At 41.6% G+C, this 22,828-nt stretch overlaps 1 protein-coding gene and 1 long non-coding RNA gene across 2 annotated transcripts; both read right to left on the reverse strand.

The window, feature by feature from the left end:
- Positions 1–427: 427 nt before the first annotated feature.
- Positions 428–7,390, reverse strand: LOC118432828. The gene is made up of 9 exons (XM_035844448.1): positions 6,477–7,390; positions 5,618–5,727; positions 5,006–5,075; positions 4,140–4,281; positions 3,576–3,788; positions 2,077–3,312; positions 1,330–1,666; positions 875–1,041; positions 428–433 (listed from the first exon to the last, which is right to left on the reverse strand). Exons 1-9 carry the CDS (start codon positions 6,728–6,730, stop codon positions 428–430), a joined length of 2,535 nt encoding a protein of 844 aa, XP_035700341.1. The 5' UTR covers positions 6,731–7,390.
- Positions 7,391–7,777: 387 nt separating this feature from the next.
- Positions 7,778–12,383, reverse strand: LOC118403692. The gene is made up of 2 exons (XR_004829676.1): positions 12,311–12,383; positions 7,778–7,846 (listed from the first exon to the last, which is right to left on the reverse strand). It is a non-coding gene; the product is annotated as an uncharacterized LOC118403692 (long non-coding RNA).
- Positions 12,384–22,828: the final 10,445 nt, after the last annotated feature.

Genomic DNA, 22,828 nt, shown 5'->3' on the forward strand with positions numbered 1-22,828 from the left:
TGCAATGCCGATTTTATAAATGATTTTGTCAATAAACAAATCACTACTACTAGGTTGCATAGGAGTTACCAAGGATGTTGAAAATTCCCAACCTACTAACAGACACTTACATTAGTATTCATTTAGCAGTGGGATACTAAAACCATTTACATTATGGTAACCAGACCTACCTTCAAGGAACTCCATGAAGATGTAGGTCTCCCTCCCTTCCCGGACGGCGCCGAAGTGGGCAGCGATGTACGGGTTGTCAAGGCAACAGCAGATCTCCAGCTCATCCCGCCGAACTTGGGTCACATCCAACTTTGGGAGACGGTAAAAATTCACTATGTTACAGGCTTTGTAATAACTTGAGAGACTACACTTCTAAAAGTTCTCCTCTGACAATGCGTTCGTAAAGCAACAATGGAGAAACTGTCAGTATATAGTCTTAAACCTTCAATCTAACAATCAATGTTAGATACATATCAGTATGCTTTAACACAGCTTGTAAGGCAGCCAGTTTACCACTCGTGAAGTATCAAGAACTGAATTTTCAAATTATAACCGTCTTCGTAGAAAAGTAACAAGTTTTGCTCCTCTGACCAGTTTGGATCTTAATCTACAATCTAATGGTCACTACTAATATCAGTATGGTCTAACATTGTACACAGCTTGTAAAAAAAAAGTTGGCTTATGTGAGATATTGGGAATAAGAGGTATAAATTTTCCAACCTTCTTAGCAGCGAAGTGGAACTCTTGCTCCTCCAATGCTTCTGGAGTGAAATGCCCTTTTAATCTACACATACTAATATCAGTGTGGTATTACACAGCTCGTAAAAACGGTTGTTTGCCGATTATGTGAGACATCGAGAACAAGAACTATGAATTGTCCAACCTTCTTAGCAGCAAAGTGAAACTCCTGCTCCTCCGACGCCAGGCAGCTGAGGTATACAGTTCCGAACCTGCCGCTGCCCAGCTCCATGATGCTCCACCAATGTTGATCCAGACGGAACTGATCATCACATGGTGGGAGCTTCTCAGCATGGAGATCCAAGACGAAACCTTGAATAAGACATTTAAGTTGAGTCCCTCTTTTGCTACATTCAAGAGTCACATTAAATTGCTTTACACTTCCTTTTTTAATGTTTAGATATGTTTACATTCTATCATTTCATTTGATTATTTCATTAAATATCCATACTTATTTGATTGTGTTATTTTCTTTGATTTGTTTTGTTTAGTAAAGGCAGAAGCTTTTGGGCCTCCCTTGCCCAGTTATGTTCTTTAATTTATAATTCATTGTCATGTATTTATTGTTATATTCTTTAAGTGCGAAACTAACAAACAAACCTTCGTGCTCCTGGTTGGTGACTCTGCGGTTTGTCGTCAGCAGCTCCTCCGCCAGCTGTTCCCAGTGCGCGGCGAAGATGGACGCGTGTCGCGGCGGGACGACGGAAACCGCTCCGAGCGGCGGCAGCACCGGTTGTTGTACCATGCTCAGGAGGCTGGAGATGGCCTCGGCGGGGAGGGAGGGCATGGTGGAGACCAGCTGGGACAGTCTGTCGGGGAGGGCTGTGGTTGACGGGACTTGTAGTTGTAGTCCGTCTGGGGGTGGCGCCACCACCTGGCTATAGTTATATAATGTGTTGTTGTAGGATGGAAGCAGCCCCCTCACTGATGATGTTACCTGTGTACAGAGGTGCATATGCATGGAGTGAGTCGTCTCCTACAGTAAGACTGTTTATGTTATTCTATACATGCAGGGAACGCCTGTAAAGCAGTGTGCTAAGCACTAAGCATGCCTACCCTGTATAAAGAAAAACAGAAATCATCATCATCTTCGTGTATCTGGTTCACACCGGTGAGGTACATTAGATAAAGCTTTTCCAGTAAGACCTGTCATTCATGGAATACCTTAAAGCTTGCAGCATTGAGCCGAGGGCGGTGGAGAACTCTAGTGCATGCAGTCGGCTCTACGCACCATGTTCAAGAGAATGAGTGAGTGAGTGAGTGAGATCCTAACATTCCAATGTCCTTTTCGATCATTGTCTTTGACGTTATGTAAATAAATACCTAAAGAAACAAAGAAATAAATACCTGGATGGAAGAGCTGACGAGGCTCTGCACACTCCGCTGCTGGAGATAGTCGCCGCGCGTCGCGACAAGGTCTTCTCGTCTTTCCTCACCACCCGTGGCCTTCTGCAGACACGGCAGCTCGTTGTCGTTGAAAGTCATCTCTCCGTACCTGTCCTGGAAGTAGGCATGCACCGCAGCACGGTTGTTTTGGGTGACGTCGTCTGCGTCTGTTTCTCCGCCAGACTCGATGTGTCGAAGCTTGACGTCGCGGCGGCCTATCGGATTTTCCAGCCGGAAGTCATCATGACAGAAGCCTTCCAAAGCCCCTACATTGAAGTGAAGCTCCTCTGGTGGATTCTGTGCAGCATCTTCTTGTGGTGGTGGAGAATGAGGTGGTTGTTGTCCTTGAGGAAGTTGTGGCGTTTGTTCTTGAGGGTCGATGCTGGATTTCTTCCGACGTCTGCGAGGGGGTGCAACAGGTGCTGCTGGGGAGTTTTCAGGCTCCTTCTTGCCTCCTCTAGGCCTAAGGCAGGCAGGTAGCTTCCTTTCTTTTTTCTTCGGGTCAGCTTGCTCAGATGACGGTGGCAGTGGTTGCTGGGTCATTTTTGGTCGGGCACCAAGCATGACAGACTGCCCAGCTTGCCCGAAGGTGTTCACTTGCTGTCCTACAAGAGGAGGACCTGCTGGTTTGATGTCGAGAGTCTTCGGGCGAGCGCCAAGCATGGCGGATGGAGGCAGTGACGGCGGCGGCTGGGTGCCCGGGCCGTAGGGCAGAGACATGTACTCCTGTCGCAGCTGATACCCTGGGAAGACAGGAAGGCTGGCTGGGCCACTAGCTCCATACTGCAGATCAGGCTGATGGTGAGACCTTGGTGCGGCCCGTTTGACCGTGATCTTTAAGAAGCCCCACAGCTTCTCAGCGATTCCTCCCACCGGCCCCGGGTCGACCTCGTGAAGCTTAATCTTCACATCCCGACAGAAGGCAATGGGGCACAGGCGGTGGGTGTTACAAGCCCGGGAGTGGGATACAGCGCAGTAGAACACCGCAGTACAGATCTCGCACTGCCCGGCGGGTTTGGAACACGCCGTGACGTGTTTGACGGCTCCGTGGACCACCTTACACGACGAGCAGTTGCAGGAAGCCCAGTTGGCGGCACCGCGGTGCTGGCGATGGAGATACGAGGTCATAAGCGCCTGGATGAACTGCTGCACTTGATCCTGCTCTGGAAACACGACACCGTCGCTCAGCAGGGCAGTCTGGAAAAACATCAAACTCATCTTCAGAGACATTGTCAAGTTTTAATGTTTTTTTTAATAATTCATTGTGACATGTACGGCCATTAAGTTTCTACTGTGTATTTGCAATTGTCCAACAATCATCATTCTTTTAGTGGTTTTAGCTTAATAAATCTTTTGTTTACTGTACAAGTTTCCTTTTCCTGTTTTGAAGCCATCTCTACAACAGGCAATTTAGTCCTTAAAAGCACAATCAATAAGAAGACAATTTGTTATTTCTTTACCAATGTGGTGACTATGTCCTCTGGTGGTTCCTCCTCTTCTGCTGTCTCCTCCCTCTTCATGACCACCTGTCCATCAAGGGGGGTCCTCTGTAGGGTGGAGGAGGGGGGTCTCCTAGGGGGGTCCCCATCACCATCATCACCACTGGCTGAGGACTGGCTGGTGGTGCGATGAAGGGGGAGGGGGGCACTTGGGGAGCCAGCGCTCGATGTGGTCTGTACACAACAATGGTAGAATGTGAGTTTGAATGGAACATAAACAAAACATATTTCTGTAAGTGTTACCATGACATAAAAGGCTTCCTTTTTTTCTCTATCTCCTTCTTCTATAGAAGTAATATAAACACAATACTGAGCTACATTAACATATGCCATTTAGATATAAGATTTTGTGAAAGACTGTAACAACAGCTAAAGTTTTGCCAACAAAGGCACCTTGTATCAAATCAATTTGTATGGCTAGGTTGAGACTGTAAAACAAAGACAGTTGAGGATATATATGTATACAAAATTCTGTTTTCTATGTTATTTGTTGCATACAACCTTATAGATTTCCTGTGGCCTTACCTGTGTCTGTGAGCCAGAGTTGGACTGTTGGCTGTTCTTGTCCCCGGGTGCTCTCCTGGCTGCCTGCCGCCCCCCTCCCCTCCTGCCTCGCCTCCTGCCGTGGCTGTTCTTGTACCTCGAAGGTTTCCTGTGGAACTGCCGCCTGATGAGGGGATTCATAAGGTCAATGTTACGTTCAATGTACAATAACACTATTCCTTCCAAAGCACAGTTCATTAGTAGAAACTCTGGGGAAACACTGGAGAAACACACCCTGCAGAAGAGGAGATATCTCCTGTATGTATGTTCCATTTTTTCCCTAGTCAGAGGGTTTCTAATGTTTGCTCTGGAGGATATATATCTGAAAGCTTTCCTTATGGCCAATTAGCGACTGTGATTCCAATGAGTTTCTCTTGAGTTTCATGGTAATCAATCACACCAACTGGTCATGGATATTAGCTATGTTTTCCATTAGGTTTCACATGTGTGTCCTTCAGTCACACATTAAAATCAGAATAGAAAAGTGCCCCAGTATGTGTCTACTGTATGACTGAGCTTTGCTTATCTATGTTCAATTTTAACGACCACTGTAATGATAACTGATTGTAATGGCGTGTCGCAATTCAGCCGTTTGGCTGCCGTGTCATTGTTGTTATTTTGAACTAAACAAACCAGTCATATGTTACAGTAAGTAATTGTAAAATGACAGTATGAAGAGCAGTATGTCCTTAATCTTAACAATACTCTATTTCCCTCCAAGATTTATGTGACCATAATATAACAATCCTCAACTAAAACAGAAGCCTAAACAACAATATTCTAAGACACAAAAGGAAATAATTTGAAACTTCAGAAATACACTGAGTACATTTAGTGTTACAACGTACCTTTTCACAACAGCACACTGTGATCTTGGAGAATGCTTCCTTGTCTTCTGTTTGAGTACCTGCTTCTTGTCTACAAAAAGAAAGAAATGAAGTTGAAAAGCCTTTGTTATAACTTAAGTCTTCATAATACATAATACCAGGCACATACAAACATTAGTCATTACAAGGTTCAAATGAAAAATCTTATTACATATACTAAAGAGCTGAAACAAAGTTTATTTTTTAAGGAATGGCTACTAATGCTACAACAGTAAAATGAACATCCCAAGTCATTCAGTATCAGGGTTCAAAATACCACCTGCATAAGCAGGTTAGTGCATGTAAAATTGGAGCTGTACAGGTATTTCTGGTGTCTACCTGCACGTATCCTGCACTGGTCCATGTACTGGGTTTTATACATAAATGTCATATGATGTAGGTGCATGTGGATTGTTATTAGCTGTATTGAATGTTACCACCTATAAAGAACAATTTGAGTATGATCCATACTTTCTAAATTTAGAGTGGTGCAGGAAAGATTTGTCTGGTGCAGGGAATTTTCAATGTTACCTGCACCGGTGCAGGTATGCAGAAAAAAGTCTTTCAAGCCCCGAGTATGGTGCTGGTACTTACCCCCTTTGAAAGCCCTTCTCCCAGCATGTGCTGGCTTCTTCTTGTCATGCTCAGTCTTGGTGGGTGTCCTCTTTTTCAGCTTCTGTTGCTTCTTACCATGTGCCTTGGTCCTGTAAATTATTGCATGGAGTTAGCTTTACCAAAAAGTGGAAAGAGCACTTATTCACTGTCATAACTATAGCTTGGCCTATACTTTCTCAGATTCCAACCAGCATTGACATAACGTCCATCATAACATACATTTGTACATTATGGCACAGAGTTGGCTCATACCCAAAAAGCCCATAGCATGCTTTTATACATGTGCATTTTGTCCATATGATGTACTCTCCAACCAGAGATTTGGCTCCAGCTTTTTATCGGGCTTTCTATTTTATCTGGCTTTCTATTCTGTACCATTATCTCTCTGGTGGCCAAACATAAAGCAAATGGTACAAAATAGAAAGCCAGATAAAATGCCTAAAAACGTGTCTTTCAACAGCCGGAGTCGATCCTCTGCTTGGAGAGTTCATATGACACTGTAAATGCAAAAACTTTCACAGTGAGTGGTCTAATGTTTGCGGTTTTCGCGGTGGCCACTTCACTGTGAACTTAAAACCATCGCAAACATTTTTCCATGGCAGTAAGAGACTATAGAGCATGGTGCTACCGCAAACTTAAAACCACTGCAAAGGTCCTTTTTCCCGCTGACGGGATATCGAACTCCCGCTAACTTAAATGCATTTATAGTACTGTACGATAATATCTCCTTTTTTAGTTAAATCCCACACTATAACTTATAGTATAAGAACATAAGTAGTTGCTTAATGTGGGCTAACATGCTTGAAAATTGTTGCAAACTACATCATTCTGCACTCACCCCATGGTTCCCTTCATGGTCTTCTCCAGAGCCTCCTCTGTGTCCTTTTCAAAGACAGCTTCATTCTCCTCCACATCTTCCGTGCTGTTGTCATGGCAACTGGAGGCAGAATTCTCGTCTGCAAAGGTGTCAATCTTCTCTGACTCTTCCTCGACATCCTTGTCAGGGTCGGGTTCCTTCAAGTCTTCTGTCTTCTCCTTGTCTTGACTCTCTGAGGAGTTTGCAGAATCTTTCTCGAGAGCTCCGTCACTCATAAGATGCAGAATGACTTCTGGGTACTGAGTGAGCAGCACCTTGGCAACTGCCCAAGGGTCGCTGGACCAGTTTGTAAGAGGAGGGCAATTTTCTTCTTCTCCTTCTACATCGCTCTTCTCACAGTTTGCCTCGAGATCAGCCTTGCTCCATCCCTGCTGGTCTTCGTCGACAAAGTCGGAGACTTGCTGCTTGCCAGTTTGCTGTTGGGGTTGTGTGGTGATGGTACATGAAGTGGGTTCTTTCTCACTAGACAGGCTCACTGACAACTCACACTGTTGGGGCTGTGTGGTGATGGTGCATGACGTGGCTTCTTTCTCATTGGATGCCAGGCTCACCCACAACTCACACTGTTGAGGCTGAGAGGTGGTGGTGTTGTCATCCTCCTTCTCATCTGGCAAACTCACCTGTAGGACACATTTTTGACATACAGTCTCTTTCTAATGGTGCTTTCAAAACACTCTGTACTTTGTTTGGATTCTCCTCTTTGCAAAGTCTATACTACAAAATGTATGGTTTGACTTGAATTACATTGTACAAACTGGTTGTTTTGCACCCTCTTAAATCACACAACTTTGATTAATCAATCAGTGTCCTACCAGACACCTACAGAGGGGGAGTCAGGATTTGACTTCTACAAATTATCACCAATTAATTAAGACATTGTTTACATTCATCTGTCCGTTCATGACTTGATATATCTTTGTAACTTTCTTGTTTGATGGTGGTGCTAACTAAAGTTGACCTAGCTCGTGTACACTGTCATTTTGTTTGTACTTGTTCATTTATGTTTGTTTGATTAAAAAATTAAAAAAATAAAAACTCACCTGTAAGTTGTCATCATCATCAGATTTCTCTGCAAAGATGTCAGTTTCCGTTACTCCAGCCTTGATGCTGTCTTCTTGCTCTGCTTCATTGATGTACCTGTTGTCAGTGACTGTGAGGATTTTCAGCACTCTGTCTGTGCCGTTATCCTTCAAGACTGAAGGATCAGGGGAAGAATCGGGGACATCTTTGGATGCATCTGACTTTTCTTTTTCTTCCTTTTCTTTCAAATGGGCCTCCTTTGGAGTTGTATGATCTCTGTCAGAGTTACCGGTGATGGCCATGCCTCACATCTATAGGAGGAAACAAGGAAGAATCATAAATGGAAAACAGAAAAATGTTGATGTCAATCAACCACATAACCATTTTGCGTTAAAAAAATGATTGATGTACAACTTAATTATAATACATGTCTTACTTCTTGGTAATATATATTTGAAGACATTTGTAACTTGGGTTTATGCCAGGCATATGGACCCTCTTCTGCATACTAACATTGTGTGACTCAAAGATGGCCTTCCTGAGGTCAATCTACAGTTGAACATGTAGCTTGAATACAAATGAAATCGCTAATTTCAAACCATGTATTTGTCTTATAGCTACATGCATACATCATTCTTCTTTTGGGGATGGATTTTTTTTCTACAATAGAAGAGTTTCTGAGAAATGCCTATGATAACTAGAAAGGCAACATTTTTGAAAAAAATGCAGGATGTGGGCGAAGGGAAAAGAAAGTAAAAATCGCAAGAGAAGAAACAGCTAGAAAGGCAAGATTTTCGCGAAAATGCAGCAAATCTTTCCCTTTCAAAAAGCTTGAAACGTACAGAGCATGGAACAGCCCCAGCTTTTCCTGTGTTTTGGAAGAATATCTGAGCAAAAATAAAATGTAGGCTTCGCCCACATAAATATATCTGTATGGTATATCACAGGCCCTACTTACATATGTAGTACATGTACTTTCACTTTGTTTCCATGGGATGGGCTCTAATCTGATCAATGACTCACCAGTTTCTATGGCCTGTTCCATCTAGCAATTTCAAGAGGGGTGTAGTGGTTATGTATTTATCTAAACACTCACAGGAGGATACAATTACCAGTGTAAGCTTTTTGGTATTGGACACCAATGTTTCCAACAACAACAAAAAAGAAGGAAGTTTGATGTACTAGTCTACCAATCCATTCCATACAAAATATTACAGTTACACAAATGACCAGCATGTACACGGGCAAACCTACAAGCTAAACGATTATCAGGTAATTAATAAATCATCTGAGTACAAATGCATTACCCGAGGGGAAAAAACTACATCTCAACCTTGCAATAAATTTTGGAAGATATGTCTTGCCAAGAAAAATGAAGTCCTTCAACTTCATATACTAGTATTCATCTACATACAGCAGCATTTTAAATCTGTCTGACAAGAGAAAGGGGAAATGGAAGGGGAAGTACCATGTTTCCAAGTATTTTGAAACATTTGTATCACTGTTAGTGTTACAAGACAATACATTAGAAGCCGCTTAATTGCGCGGACTATTTGCCAGTGCATTTCGTGCAATTATTTGACTGGTGCAATAATGCGAACTTATCTAACTGGACCGCACTGTTTTGGGATTTAGGGTATCCGTGCAGTTAACAAAAGTGTGCGATAATCCGGTGTGCAATTAAGTGGCTTCTACTCTACTGTATACGTAGTACCACATATATTGTGCAAGTATCACATCTGTTAAGACACCCAGTAGCTTTTTACACATTAAGCAGGAAATACAGTTGATCACATGAAAGGGGAAGTACCTGGCATTACTCAGCAATTCGTACAATGGCTTTGTTTGGATTTTGACACCCCCTAAATTGTTTTTCACAGATCATCAAACAAAGACATGGAAATAAACACACCTTTACAACAGTTAGTACAATGTGTTTGGAACCTATGTCAATTCAATTGATAAAATGCCGACACCACTTCAAAAATGTTCTGTCAACATTTGGCAAAGTCTCAGAAATTCATCCTTCTAATATACTTTTTGCACATACTATTCTGTGATTGTTGATTTCAAAATCCTATATATCTAAACAACTTTCCTAGAAGACCCCATGTTTTTTAGCCTTTAGACAGAATAAAGAACAAAGAAACTTTTCGTCTTTCTAAAAAAAAAAACACCAATCTCGCCAAGACAGCCTATCACTGTATCAGTCTACCTGCCTGATGCAATAATCTACAACATAATGCAACCTAGCTTACCTGAATAACAGTATGTGTATCCTCACTGCAGATATAGATTACAAAATTTGACTCCCAGCACTACTGATTGCTGTATAAAACCCCAAAGAAGTTCAAGTCTAAACAGAGTTACAAAGAATGCAAGATGGCGGGTCCCCTCCTACTTCCCCGTGTCCAAAAACAAAAGTTCCCGGATGTTGAATAACAAGGCGTTTAGGTCTGTGTTGTGTATGTAAATGAACTCAAAGGTCAGCATTGCTTAGACTCAGAGAGAGCCTGAAGGCAACATACCACACAATAACAAGTGCTAATGTATATAAGCAAAAGTCTCTTTCTCCACTGCAGATTTGGCCAGCTAGACAGCATGCTATGCGAGACGTTTGGCTTCATTGTACTTGTACTTGTAGGCAGTTTTTGCGACCTCAATAGTTTTACCTTGCTTCTTAATTAAGGGAGTTGACGACCTTAAACCATGCCCGTTCCTACAAATTGTACAATGGATGGTGAGTGAGTGTGACTGTATAACACAAGTGTCACATGTTATATAGATACAAGACTGATACTGTTAAATGTCAAGTTTGACAACTTAAATCTGTCCAGACGATTTGTCAAGTTCCTTTTTCAGGTTGAAAGATCGTGACTTAGATCATGAAATTAGCTATATGGGTGCTCAGGGTATCATAGTAGTACAGTCTGCACAGTATCATATACACCATTGAATGTCTTGTTTTTGGAAGAGGGTGATACAAGTTTTGCTAGGTGCTCTTTGAAAGCTAGCAAGACTCAAACTCAAAGCAACTGGACCTGAAAATGTTCTACTCAAGTCAAATGCTAACTCAACCCATGTCATGAAAAATATCAACTCAACAGGTCCCAAGGGATGAAAAATAAAAACCTGTTTAGTATATATTTTGGAGGTCATACATTGTAGCATGTAAAGAGGAATCTTATAACCTGGACCATGTCATTGTTGTAAAGGTAGTCCATAGTTGATCTAGCTTATCAAGTCTTATACTGAAACAATGTTTTATTATTTTGGTAGAGAGAAAGCGAGTCCTTCAAGCATCTATGTAATGGTAGAGTTATAAATCAGCTATTGTTAAGAACCTTCCCTCACTAAACATGCAATGAATAAAGGAATTCCAAACATACTTCCTTTGTGGTTTTTGTATTTCTGAATGCTGAAATTCATTTCTAGCTCAAGTTGCTTAACAATAAAAAAATTAGATGCTACATAAATTTTGCCATAAAACATACTAGTAACAAGTTACAACAGTAGTTCCTGTTCCGTGCTTTACAACCAAACCCAGACGGTAAACATTGATAAGGCGGATACACTGCACTGCCGCCATATTGTTGTGGCGTAGCAAACAATTCCGACAACGACATGCCAGCCTATCTCACAACACAAGAGAACACAAACTTGTCATCTTGTATACATTTCAGAATCTCTGTATCATTTTAACAGTAGAGCAACATGGCATCAACTTCACATTCTGTCAAAGACAAAAACTTTTTAAGTCAGAAGTGAAAACCTGGTCTGTGACATCATTTTCACAACTGTTGCTGCTGAATCATTTATCGTAAATAAGCAAATATCTAAATCCTTCTGCATATGTCAATTCTACCTATGACAATCCTGTCAACACATTTGGTAAGGTTTGTCGGAATCATAAACACTGCCCGGGCAAGTTTTAAGTATGACGTCACCTTGATTTTTTAAGGTTACTTGAACAACAGTGGCCAAAACAGGTTTTTGACCGCCATTTTTTTTGAGAATCCGTTTCCTCAAATTCAAAAACAACAGCACTGTTTTAATAGTCCCCACTGTCAACATATCAGCAACAGTAATACTGACCATAAAATGTTGCACCAATTCTCTACTAGTGAGCATTTCAACAAACTCTTGATAAGAACTTATTTTTTTTTACAGTTAGAGGCCCTAGCTGTCTTCCTAGACATCACATGACCCCAGTTCCAGGTATTGAGGCCATGTCCATTTCGAGGAAGTAATAGCTAAACAGTGACAACATAGCTACAGATCTAAACATTTAAGTACCACAAAGGTATGAATGCCTAACAAATATGTATAAAATACATACCCCCTTTTAGGGAAGGTGTATTTGGGGCATAGGGCCTAATAACAACTAGTGAAAGTGACCAGGTTCTAAACACCTACAAATTTGCATGTCTGTAAAATAACAAGCCCGCCAGACAATAGGGAGGTGTTAAAAACGTGAATACGACTATCTAGCAACAGTTAGTGCCTCCTTAGCACCATTTATAGCTAATCTACACATCTGTAGTACGATTTAACAAGGAAGAGGGCATTCAAGTAAGGAAATCGCAGATTTTAGCTGCCAACACGGAGCTCGAAGTTGTTGAAATCAACCGACCGGCCGTTGGGCGATCCGTATATACGGGGCGGTCCCCCCGAACCCCCTTCCGATTACATGCCCTTTACCGGCCCCTAAACCAAAATACAGCCCTCTAATTTCAGAGAGAGTACAAGGGAGCATTCATAAGATGGCTACTCACCTAGAAGGTTGTTCAAACTCCCCGATTTCCGTAAAACTTCGACATAAACTCCTGAGAAGTACGTGACCGATCATCGATCAGTACATGAACAGATCACTGTAACTTGTGATGGGGACTGTTTACAACGTAAAAAAATCCTGACGCCGGAAAAAGTAGACCATGTGATAAGACGAAGTAAAATGCCATCAATCAGATGTTTGCCATCAGTATTTTACAACTGGGCTGTGTATTTTCTGATGAAGAAAATTAGTGGACATTTCAACGATGTATTTGTCGAAGGAAGTTCAAGGGACTCACTGAGATCGGCGGATGGATTTTGAAACGGATAGTTTAGTGCTGACATCATCCTCCCAGTGTTTGGCGCGAACCTGGCGACCTTTGAACTCTGAAGCTGGCCCTGATTGGTAGACAGTATTCTCTCTGCAACAGGTGGCTACAAGTAGAATAACTTTCAAATACTAGAAATACTATTTCCTGATGATATTCCCTTATCATAATGAAGAAAGGAGAAAGTTATTGACCATATGTGACAACACCGTCGGAACAACATAACCTGAAACAAGTAGAGAAGTAACTGAACTTTAATCCAACGCAACTTTAATCCAACACTTTTCAGAACCCATCTGTCAGTCAAAAACTAGCTCCGGTTTGCAAATTCTTTTGAGTGCTTTACAAGACCAGTAAGGTATACGACTTAAAACCTTGTAAGTTTGAGCTCACAAAGATCGCATGTTGCAGCGAAAAGTTAATCAATCTTCTGGTATGTTTTCATGCTGTTAATCAAGCCGTGGGAAGAGGGCAGCGATTGTACTTTCAAGCAACCCTACTCTTCGTCCTCACATTACACAATCATCATCACAGTAAATATAGTGAAATATCAATATACTGTCCATCCAACACAACCAACATGCCTTGAAGTATCCCTCTTTAAAGTACAGGGCCAGGCTTTGTTACACAAATTCAGTGGAAATCCGAACACGCGCCATTTTGAATCATATTTCAGCACGCCCCTTCACCCCTATTTTTGAAAGTGATCACATCCAAAGGCCAGTAGGACGGATCTCACTGGCGATACCATTACAGCCCCACATGGGGGACGTGCTGTAGGGAGTTTGTACTGTGTTTTGCAGGGATATTTTTTGGGAGCCATTCACAAACAACGTATTTTGCCACCATTTGCTGACCAAACAACGGATGAAAAGTTTGATAGAACGTCATAACTGTGTAGTGGAACAGCAGAACGGATTTGCCGCTGGTTGATGTATTTTCGGGCCGTGTTTTGATCGCTGCTATCAGCAGTTTACTGACATGCCGATTTGCCAATTTAACCTTGAGTAAGTGCCTGCCGATTGATACAAATTTGTCGTTGTAAATATGAAATCCATAGATAAACAGCCTTGTTATATTATTGTGTTGGATTAAAGTTCCACTGGGAATAGAATCCCAAAGGACTTGCTATCAGTTACACTGTCTTTGAAATGTTATTTTCTCGCGACACAACAGAAAGTGGCTGACCAATGCATGTGTAGCAATGGCCGGGGAAACATAGTAAACAATGCACTTAACAGTTTCCAGAATGCGCTAAAGCCCGCTTGTTTATTCATGGTTCAGTTTAGAATTTGTTGGAATGTGTTGGATTAAAGTTCAGTGCCGTGTATTCAATGCGGCGTTACTTCTATCATGTCCCGACTCCGTATCTGTCCACCTACGCCAATATAACGTTATATAACGTTAACGTTAACGTTACATGTAACGTTACTGCCTTGCAATGCCATGCAGAAGAGAAGTCCTGCAATAACAATGTGAAACGGTCTATGCCACTATATTTTGTATTGTGCGTAACAATGTTAGATTAGTACACTAATATTGATACATGTAGCTTATACCTGTTAGTTATATATGTTGACTTCTTGATCTCTCGTTATGGGGTAATCCCATCTTGTTTTTTATCACTTAAATGGCAGACAATATTAATTGTGCTGGGGACGGGACCAGATGACTACAAGACGCAAAAAGTAGCCTGTGTCCTCAGTATACATTAGGCCGGGGATGTGTTTTGAGCCGGGCCCAGCGGGGGGTGTCTGCGAGGGAAAATGGGTTTTGCAGTGAAGTGAAACGTAAGGCCTACCTGCCTGAGTGCGTAGACCATCCCTGACTGGCTGACGTGTTCTATGGACATGAGGGGTGCCTAAGTAATCATACGATCCTTACGGAAAACATACGATCCTTACGGAAAACATACGATCCTTACGGAAAACATACGATCCTTACGGAAAACATACGATCCACTACTAAGAAACATACGATCCTTACGGAAAACATACGATCCACTACTAGGAAACATACGATCCTTACGGAAAACATACGATCCACTACTAGAAACATACGATCCTTACTAATTTGCTGGACCACGTGACATCAGCGGCAAATTCAAGGTGGCGGACTCTGGAGAACTTCCTTTTCTTGCCGGCTAAGAAGTCAGCAGTGTAGATTGGGGTTTTGGTGTTTAGGAGGATGTGATAAGCCCGTACGCAAAGATATCGTAACGAATAATAAGCAATCCCGAGGCCACCATAGTGAATCTGCCGCTTGTGTGACGTGACCCATGCGTTGGTCCAAAAGATTAGTAAGGATCGTATGTTTCTAGTAGTGGATCGTATGTTTCCCGTAAGGATCGTATGTTTCTAGTAGTGGATCGTATGTTTTCTGTAAGGATCGTATGTTTCCTAGTAGTGGATCGTATGATTTCCGTAAGGATCGTATGTTTCCTAGTAGTGGATCGTATGTTTTCCGTAAGGATCGTATGATTACTTAGGCACCCCTGGAAAAGTACTCAGCTTGTTTTTAAAGATATAGATGAGTATTGATGAAAACCGTCAATGGCCGTTGTTACTGTTGTATGATATGAAGTAAGAAGGCTGCAGTTTGAACTTTTATCTTGATCTCGGAATCTTGAGAATATGAAATAACAAGATTGTAGTTCGAAATATGAAATAAAGAGATTGTAGTTCAAAATATGCAATAAAGACGATCGTGATTTGGAATACAGAATAAAAAGATTGTAGTTTGAAATACGAAATAAAAGATTATAGTTTAAAATATGAAATAGCAAGATTGAAGTTCAAAATATGAAATAACAAGATAGCACTTCGAAACATGAAATAACAAGATTGAACTTCGAAATATAAAATAACAAGGTTATAGTAAGGAATACGAAATAAGATTGTGATTGTAGTTCGAACTTTACCTAGACCTCTATGCCCTTGGTCATGGTCATTCCACGTATAAACAGGAGCACCAATTGCCAGTTAATGCTGACCCATACCTGGGTACCGTGCTACGAATTTTGCAAATTCTTCATTCCGACTGGTTCTGCTTGATTTCTTTGATTCGGTTTCAATGTGAAGGCCGTAATAGGGTTGGCCCAAACCTGGATACCGTGCCAGGAGGTTACGTTGGCGAGATACCTAGTTATATAACGTTAGTTATATAGTTCACTTGTGGGGTCGCACCACCGCTAGTAAGATGAATCGGAGGTCCCCAATCAAAAACAGGAGGTCGATAGAAGTCCGAATGAAAGTTCATCTGTGTTGGTAAATTCCATAGTGAAAAAGTTTAAACTTTGTCCCAACACAATAAGAAAACTGACTCACAGCAGCGAGTCATCCATCTGACGAAAAAAGTCTTGTCAACATAGTCACTGTCCCTGATCCTGTCCCTAACCCGACACTTTCAAATATACTTTGTTTCTTCCTTTATTCTTTATTCTTTATTCTTTATTTCAGGTTAAAACCCATAGGTACACAAACGATACATACATATACATTAAAACCTCTACCTGTATAATAAGCTATAACAGTTGCGGAAAAAAGGGCATACTAAGGGCATCAAAGCTTTTAAGCGATGGAACTCAAAAGAGGGACGATACAACGTCATATTTTGACGTCATCAGCTAACATTATTCAGCTCTACCCTTTCACGAGAACGGACGAATGGAGTCGTACCGTATATCATAGGCGAAGAGAAAGGCGAGGAAAGCCCGTCAACAAAGGTCGCCAAAGCTGTAGACTCCCGGCCCCATTCTCCAGAAGGAGTGGCTGTCCATCATATTGTTGTACTGAAAAACGTTTCATCCATCAGAATACAGTATACAACAACTTTAAACAAAAATTTCATTACAACCACTAAACGCTTTACATCCTGATTTATTCTTCCGAGCTTTTTAGTTCTCTGTAAATTTTGACCTTTTTTTACTGGAGTAGAGGATCGGACACGCGCGCATATCAACTTTTGTTATACACATCATTTAATTTCCATTTTTTATCAGTATTGTTTACATCTTCTTTTATTCTGTATTTCGCTTAGTTATGTTTATGTCCTTGTATATGTGTATCTATAGTGGTGGCGTGAATATAAGTTGATAACTTGAGTGCGCCACAACTACGTCTGTGTTATCTGTCAATGTGAATAAAAAACATCCAAATAACGAACAAACGCCGGCAATCAGAGCTATGAATTTCTCAAACGTATCCTTGACGACCAACGCGTCTGATGCGGTGTCTTCTTCAGCGAGATTGCCCGTATCGTCACCATAGCCACGTTGGCCATCGCCGGCAAACATTTCGTTATCGTCGTAAGAATACATACATCCTAAATTTTACGGGCCACACTCGACTGGTAGCTTATTCTAAAGAAAAAACATGTTTTCACCAGTTCACTCAAAAGCTCTGAGCGTGTCGTCAGTAATTCTCTAACCCTGTCCCTAACCCCTAACCCAGCACTTTCAAATCTACACAGGGCAACAAAGCTCAAGCTATATGGAACTCAAAGAGGGACGATAAATGACGTCATCAGCTACGCGTTATTCAGCTCTACGCTTCATAACTGCCTTCGACTCTCCCGAGACCAGTTGAGTAATATTTTTCGTCGTATCGTATACAACAGTTATTTGTACTGAAAAACATTCGAACAATCCAGCAGTATCTACAGAAACAACATCCAAATAACGAATCAAACGCCGGCAATTTATAGAGATATGAATTTCTCAAACGTACCCTTCACGACCAACGCGTCCGATGCGGTGTCCTCTTCAGCGAGATTGCCCGCGGAGCCCGCCGCCATCATCACCGTAGCCGCGTTGGCCATCGTCGGCAACTTCCTCGTTCTCGTCGCAACCACCAGACGACAGACGTTCCCGTCCGCCAGTCGACTCTTCATCGCCTCCATGGCCTGGTCGGACCTGCTACATGGCTCGATCTTCCCGTTCCTGGTGGCGCCAGCCCGGGCCGGGGAGTGGGTGTACTCACACACCGCCGCACAGGCTATTGTAGTCATAGGAGCGTCCTCCGTAGCGACAACTGCCTTCGCTCTCGCAGGTACAGCTTCTACTCTTCAAATTCAATGATACCATGATCTGTTGTACCAACTCTGGAGACTCCGAATGGGCGTGAACGTTTCTGCTGATATCTTTTATTTGTTCACGTAATGCTGGTTCACCTTTATCCGAGGGTAACCTATATTCGTTGTTTGTACAAAAAACGGTTTTAGGAATATACAGTAGGTGGACGGTGGTTTAAAGTCGGAACATTTTGAAAATATTGCAAATTTGAAACCACTGTCAGCAGCCTTAATAATCCTAGTCCTAAATGTGCTGTTTTTAAAGGCAACGGATAAAGGTCACCCCACGGATAAAGGTGAACTAGCGTTACGTGTAAAAGACATCGGCAGAAACGTCCACGCATTTGGAGTCTCCAGGGCTACTGTACTGCTGTACTAGAACAGATGTTCTGGATGCAACAGATGTTCTGAATGCTTTTGCCGCTTATTCGTAACTCCCAGATTTCCTGGATGTGTTTGGTGCCATTGGTAAATCTCACTTTTATTCTGTAATAAGCCCTCCATACCCAGCGCCCGATGTTATTTAAGCTATTACAAGATTATTTCCCTGGTAGGTCTGACCTATGTAACGTTATATAACGTCCTTGGTCTGACGGTTGCATAGAGAAATGGTTGCCTTATAAGTAGTGATAAATCCTATATAACTCTGATAATCGTTGTTGCAAGTACCAAATCCCAAAAGCAACCATTACCAGAAATGTTTGCTATTATCAAATCCCGCTCTTCGTGCAGTGTGTGCTTTGAAGATTGCGCTCAGGCAATATACAAAGAATTTTGCCATTGCACTCAAAATGGGAAAAGAGTTTTTTTCATATTTTCATAGATATTGTTGTTTGAAGACATCCACAGCATATCACTTACACTGTATAATCGTTGTCATTATAGGTCTGAATGTAGATCGCCTCTGTGCTCTCAAGAACGACGGAGTTGGCATGTCTCGCAAGAAGGCCTGGATCTTTCTCATCTCAACTTGGGCTGGGGTATACGCTTTTTACATCTTCTCTACAGTGTACGGGGTTCCCGTGTATTACGATCCAGTTATGGCCTTACCATCATATGATTTAAAGGCCCACATATGGTTTAGCGCCGTTATGTTTATCATAATATGTAGTCCTCTTATCGTTACGCTGTATTGTGTTGTCCGGATCCTGAGAGCACTGTGCGCTCAAAACGAGCCACCGGCCGCACAGGCCGCTATCTACATTAACGTGGTTGGGGCTGGGGGTTCTCCACCTCAGAATGCACCCCAGCACCAACCCGCGCCCCAGAATGACACCAGCGATCGGTCGTACGCCAAGGTTGTGTTAATTTTAACCCTCGTACAGATAATAATGCAACTTCCAGCTGTATGTGCTTTCGTCGTAAGCCAGCTGCCCGTTGGTGATGATCTGCCAACCTTCGTGTTTTGGTCAGCCTGGATAGGACTGTCCAACATCTTTCTGGACGTTGTAGTGTACAGCGTGTGCCAAAAGTCCTTTCGTATAGCTGTGAAAGAGACAACGATATCTGTGGTCTCTTGTCTGCACAACGTGTGCTGTAGGAGAAATCGTGTTAACGTCGACGACCAACAGAACATAGACATGAGCAATCTGTAACGCGGTTAAAAATACAGAGCAGTACTCGTCAGTACTCGTCAGATCCACTATCTAAAGTAATTCAGCTTCATTTATCTTCCTATGTATATCTATATGATTGGAGCTGTCTATGTCATCACTAGACCAACTTTCTATCAACTGTGTACAATGTATGGTTTAAGTAAGAGGGGCATATTTGTAGCGTCACACGTTTTGTTTTTTTGTCGAATCAAATGAATATAGGGTGTTCAATGTCAGCATTTTAAACAGTGACTTGTAACCATATCCAAGCCCAATGTGTCAGTCAATCTTTGTACACACGAGTATGGATGAAAAATAATGATGTATGTGATCTGAATGTTAACATTGATTTTGATGTAAAGAAAAAGTGTGCAACAATAGTGTCATAGTTATATGTGGAGCTCTTATAGATATCATGCATTTGGCTAACGAAAATAAAAAAACTAGTTTGGCCGACAGGCTGAATAAAAGTTCAAAACTTGAATCATATGGCTCCAGATGTCTTTCTGAGGGACGACTGCAGTGTGCAAGATGTCGGTAGCTTGAGGAATGAATCTACACTACTATAAACTGAAAATGAAGGATTGTGCGTCAGTTGAATCAACGTGTTGATGGCTATGATTCAGGTGAGGAAATATGAAAATAGGTTCCTAGATTTAAGAAAAAGGAGAGCATAATTCTGAAAATCACACGTCTCCGTAAAATAGTTGACTTTTGATCGTCCGAAAATGGGAAAATAATGATATGATTTAAAAGGCATTCCATACATATGATATTACGTATAATATAAAACAAAACGAGTGGTTGTAAATTGGTGGTTGAAATGTAGATTGAAATCTTGAAATCTTGAAATCTTTATTAACATACCACGTTGCAGACTTTTAGTTAAGTCTGAATTGTGTTGGCATTTACATATGCTCCTCCAGGGAGAATTGCACCAAGAGTTAAGTACAGCAATTCAAAAAGACACCATAGTTAAAAATCTTAATTGCTAACAATACGATTTTTATCACAAATTGGAGATTGAAGTTGGTGCACCTAACTGTGCCTTCCGGCAATGAGTGACATGTTATTCCTTGTGCTCTCATCGCTTCGGCGCATTTCAGTACCAAACGTATAAACAAACTCACTAATTGCCAGTTAAGACTGGCCAAACCTGCGTACCACCACAGGAGTTTGCGCTCGCTTCCACTAATCACGGGGAGAGAGTCAAAGCGAGCGAACGTCATTGACTCATCAGGGTGGTTCCCACGGAAATGAGCTGACACAGAGGGTTAAAAAAATATGCCTTGTTTGGTTGCTAATAAGCAGGTGTGAGGCCGTGCACCACGGTATTGCTTGGATACCTGGATAATTATAAAGGAACTGTCATCTCAAGTCGTCTGTCAAAAGTTACAATCTTTTGAATACTCGATTTCAGAAAATGATTTCTACTAGCTTATGCTTAGTTTGGCTCTAGAAGAAATTGTCGATCCTCTGGCGATGTTTTAGTCTTAAACTGCACTATATCATGACAGTAGAACGCTAAAAAATGAGATGTTTCTACCATTTCCTTACATAGAGATCATGAGGTAAATCGAGCCTACAGCCTTACACACGGATATTCAGAGAGAGCTGTTACAACACCATTGCACCCAAGGAACTCCTTGTTGCGCCATACAAACATATTTAAAAGTTGCGATCCTTCAACCATCACATGGCCACTGCCAATGACCTGTGGAGCCTGACTGCCGAGAAGGCCGGGGTGCCTTTTAATACTTTTAGTGTAGTTTCTGCAAAACCTCATTTCTAAAACGTTTCGTGCAGTTTTCAAGGGAAAAATAACCTACGTTTGTTGTTACTCTACAAGATAGACTAAGTTCATAAGTACATGTATATCCATCCTGAAGTAAAAAAAATTGATTTGATTTATTAAAAGATATGAGTGTTAGTGTTAGTGTTTCCAAAGACGAAGATCTTGCCTGTGCTCTTATCTGGCCAGTATGGAGTCTGCCTAACTGATTACCCTATTCAGGATATACCGGTGGTCAGCATGTTGCTGTCATGTGCAGCTGGTTTCTTCACAGATCACAAACATTAAGAATATTGACCTCACATTCAAATGTGCTAAAAAAACGTGTTGTATAAGTCATTCACATAAAGGTTTTGTTCTAGAGAATACTTTCAATTTTAGGGCCCGAATGTCACATAGTACACCTTTTAGGTATGGTAGAGCCTTTATCCTCCACCCAAAAAGCATTCACCCACGCATCGCGCCCTCAACATGCATTAGGCCGGAAATTAATTTTAAAATGAGGATGCGGGGGCTATGAGTGACAAAATGCTGCTGAGATGGTGCATGGTGCTTGTACTAGTGCGAGTCGGTTTCCGTGCGATTCGTCTGAGTAAGGAGCTTTCATCAAGCTGCAAGCTCATTGGTCTTTGTAACTGCTTTTTGATGTAATTAGTACGTCACAAGTGAAGTCCTTTATCATTTTGTGTGGACCAATCCATATAGCCATGGCATATTACAAAAAATCCCTCAAATCGCAGGTTGAGTTACAGTTTTCTGTGGATTTGATTCCACAGGTTCTTTCAAAGCAGGTCAAATGAGGACTACAACTTGGGCCAACAAAGGCAGGCGAAGTTTTAGTAACGAGAAAAAGCTGTTTGCCCGAGTGGGCTTGTCATGAATACAAATTGCACGTCTAGTTCCCTGTCACCCAAGCAGCTTTCGTCGAGTTGGGTACAATTATTTACTGGGCTTCAAAGTAAGAGTGTTTGATAATTGTGTACATATAGCTTTACTAAACTGATAAATAAAGGGGTTTCCTCAAAAATATGACAGCTTCTCTTTAATGTTGACTAACAGAAGTTTACCTACGTAGATCCCTTTAATTAGACTGGGTTATAATTTTCTGTGGATTTGACTCCACGGCTTCTTTCAAAGCAAAGGCCGACAAGGTCAATTTTGTGACGAGAAAAAGCTGTTTGTCAGGATACAAATGGACATAAATTGTACTTCTAGTACCCGGACACTTATGCAGCTTTACTTAAGCCTGGTACAATTACTGGGCTGCAAAGTGAAAGTGGTTCATGTAGCTTCACTAAACTGACAAAGCATTTTCTCGAAAAATATGACAGCTTCCCTCTTAAGTTGACTAATGGCTTCACTTCAATGATAAGAGTTTCCTGAAAAATGTGACAGCTATTATCTAAAGGGTGGCTAATATCTATATGTTATTCAACAAGCTCGTTGCTCAAACTGTATAGTCGTCATAGTTTCCACATCAAGGCTAACTATAGTATTATGTTGCAACCCGCCCAGCTTCGTGAGTAGTGTGTTGCCATCCAGCGAGCGTCGTTGCGTTGGGCAGGGTGTCGGCTCCAGCATGGTCATGTTATAAAGGATAGTTTGTTTGTTTATCCATTTAGAGTTTAAAGAAAAAACAATAGATACATGCCAAAAAAGGTATAAAGACATAACAGTGCAATATTTTACATTCGTCAGTTCCGTTGGTGACGTAGAGCCGGCCGTCCCATGTAC

This window comes from Branchiostoma floridae, chromosome 16 (genome assembly GCF_000003815.2).
Source record: "Branchiostoma floridae strain S238N-H82 chromosome 16, Bfl_VNyyK, whole genome shotgun sequence".
Lineage (NCBI taxonomy): Eukaryota > Metazoa > Chordata > Leptocardii > Amphioxiformes > Branchiostomatidae > Branchiostoma > Branchiostoma floridae.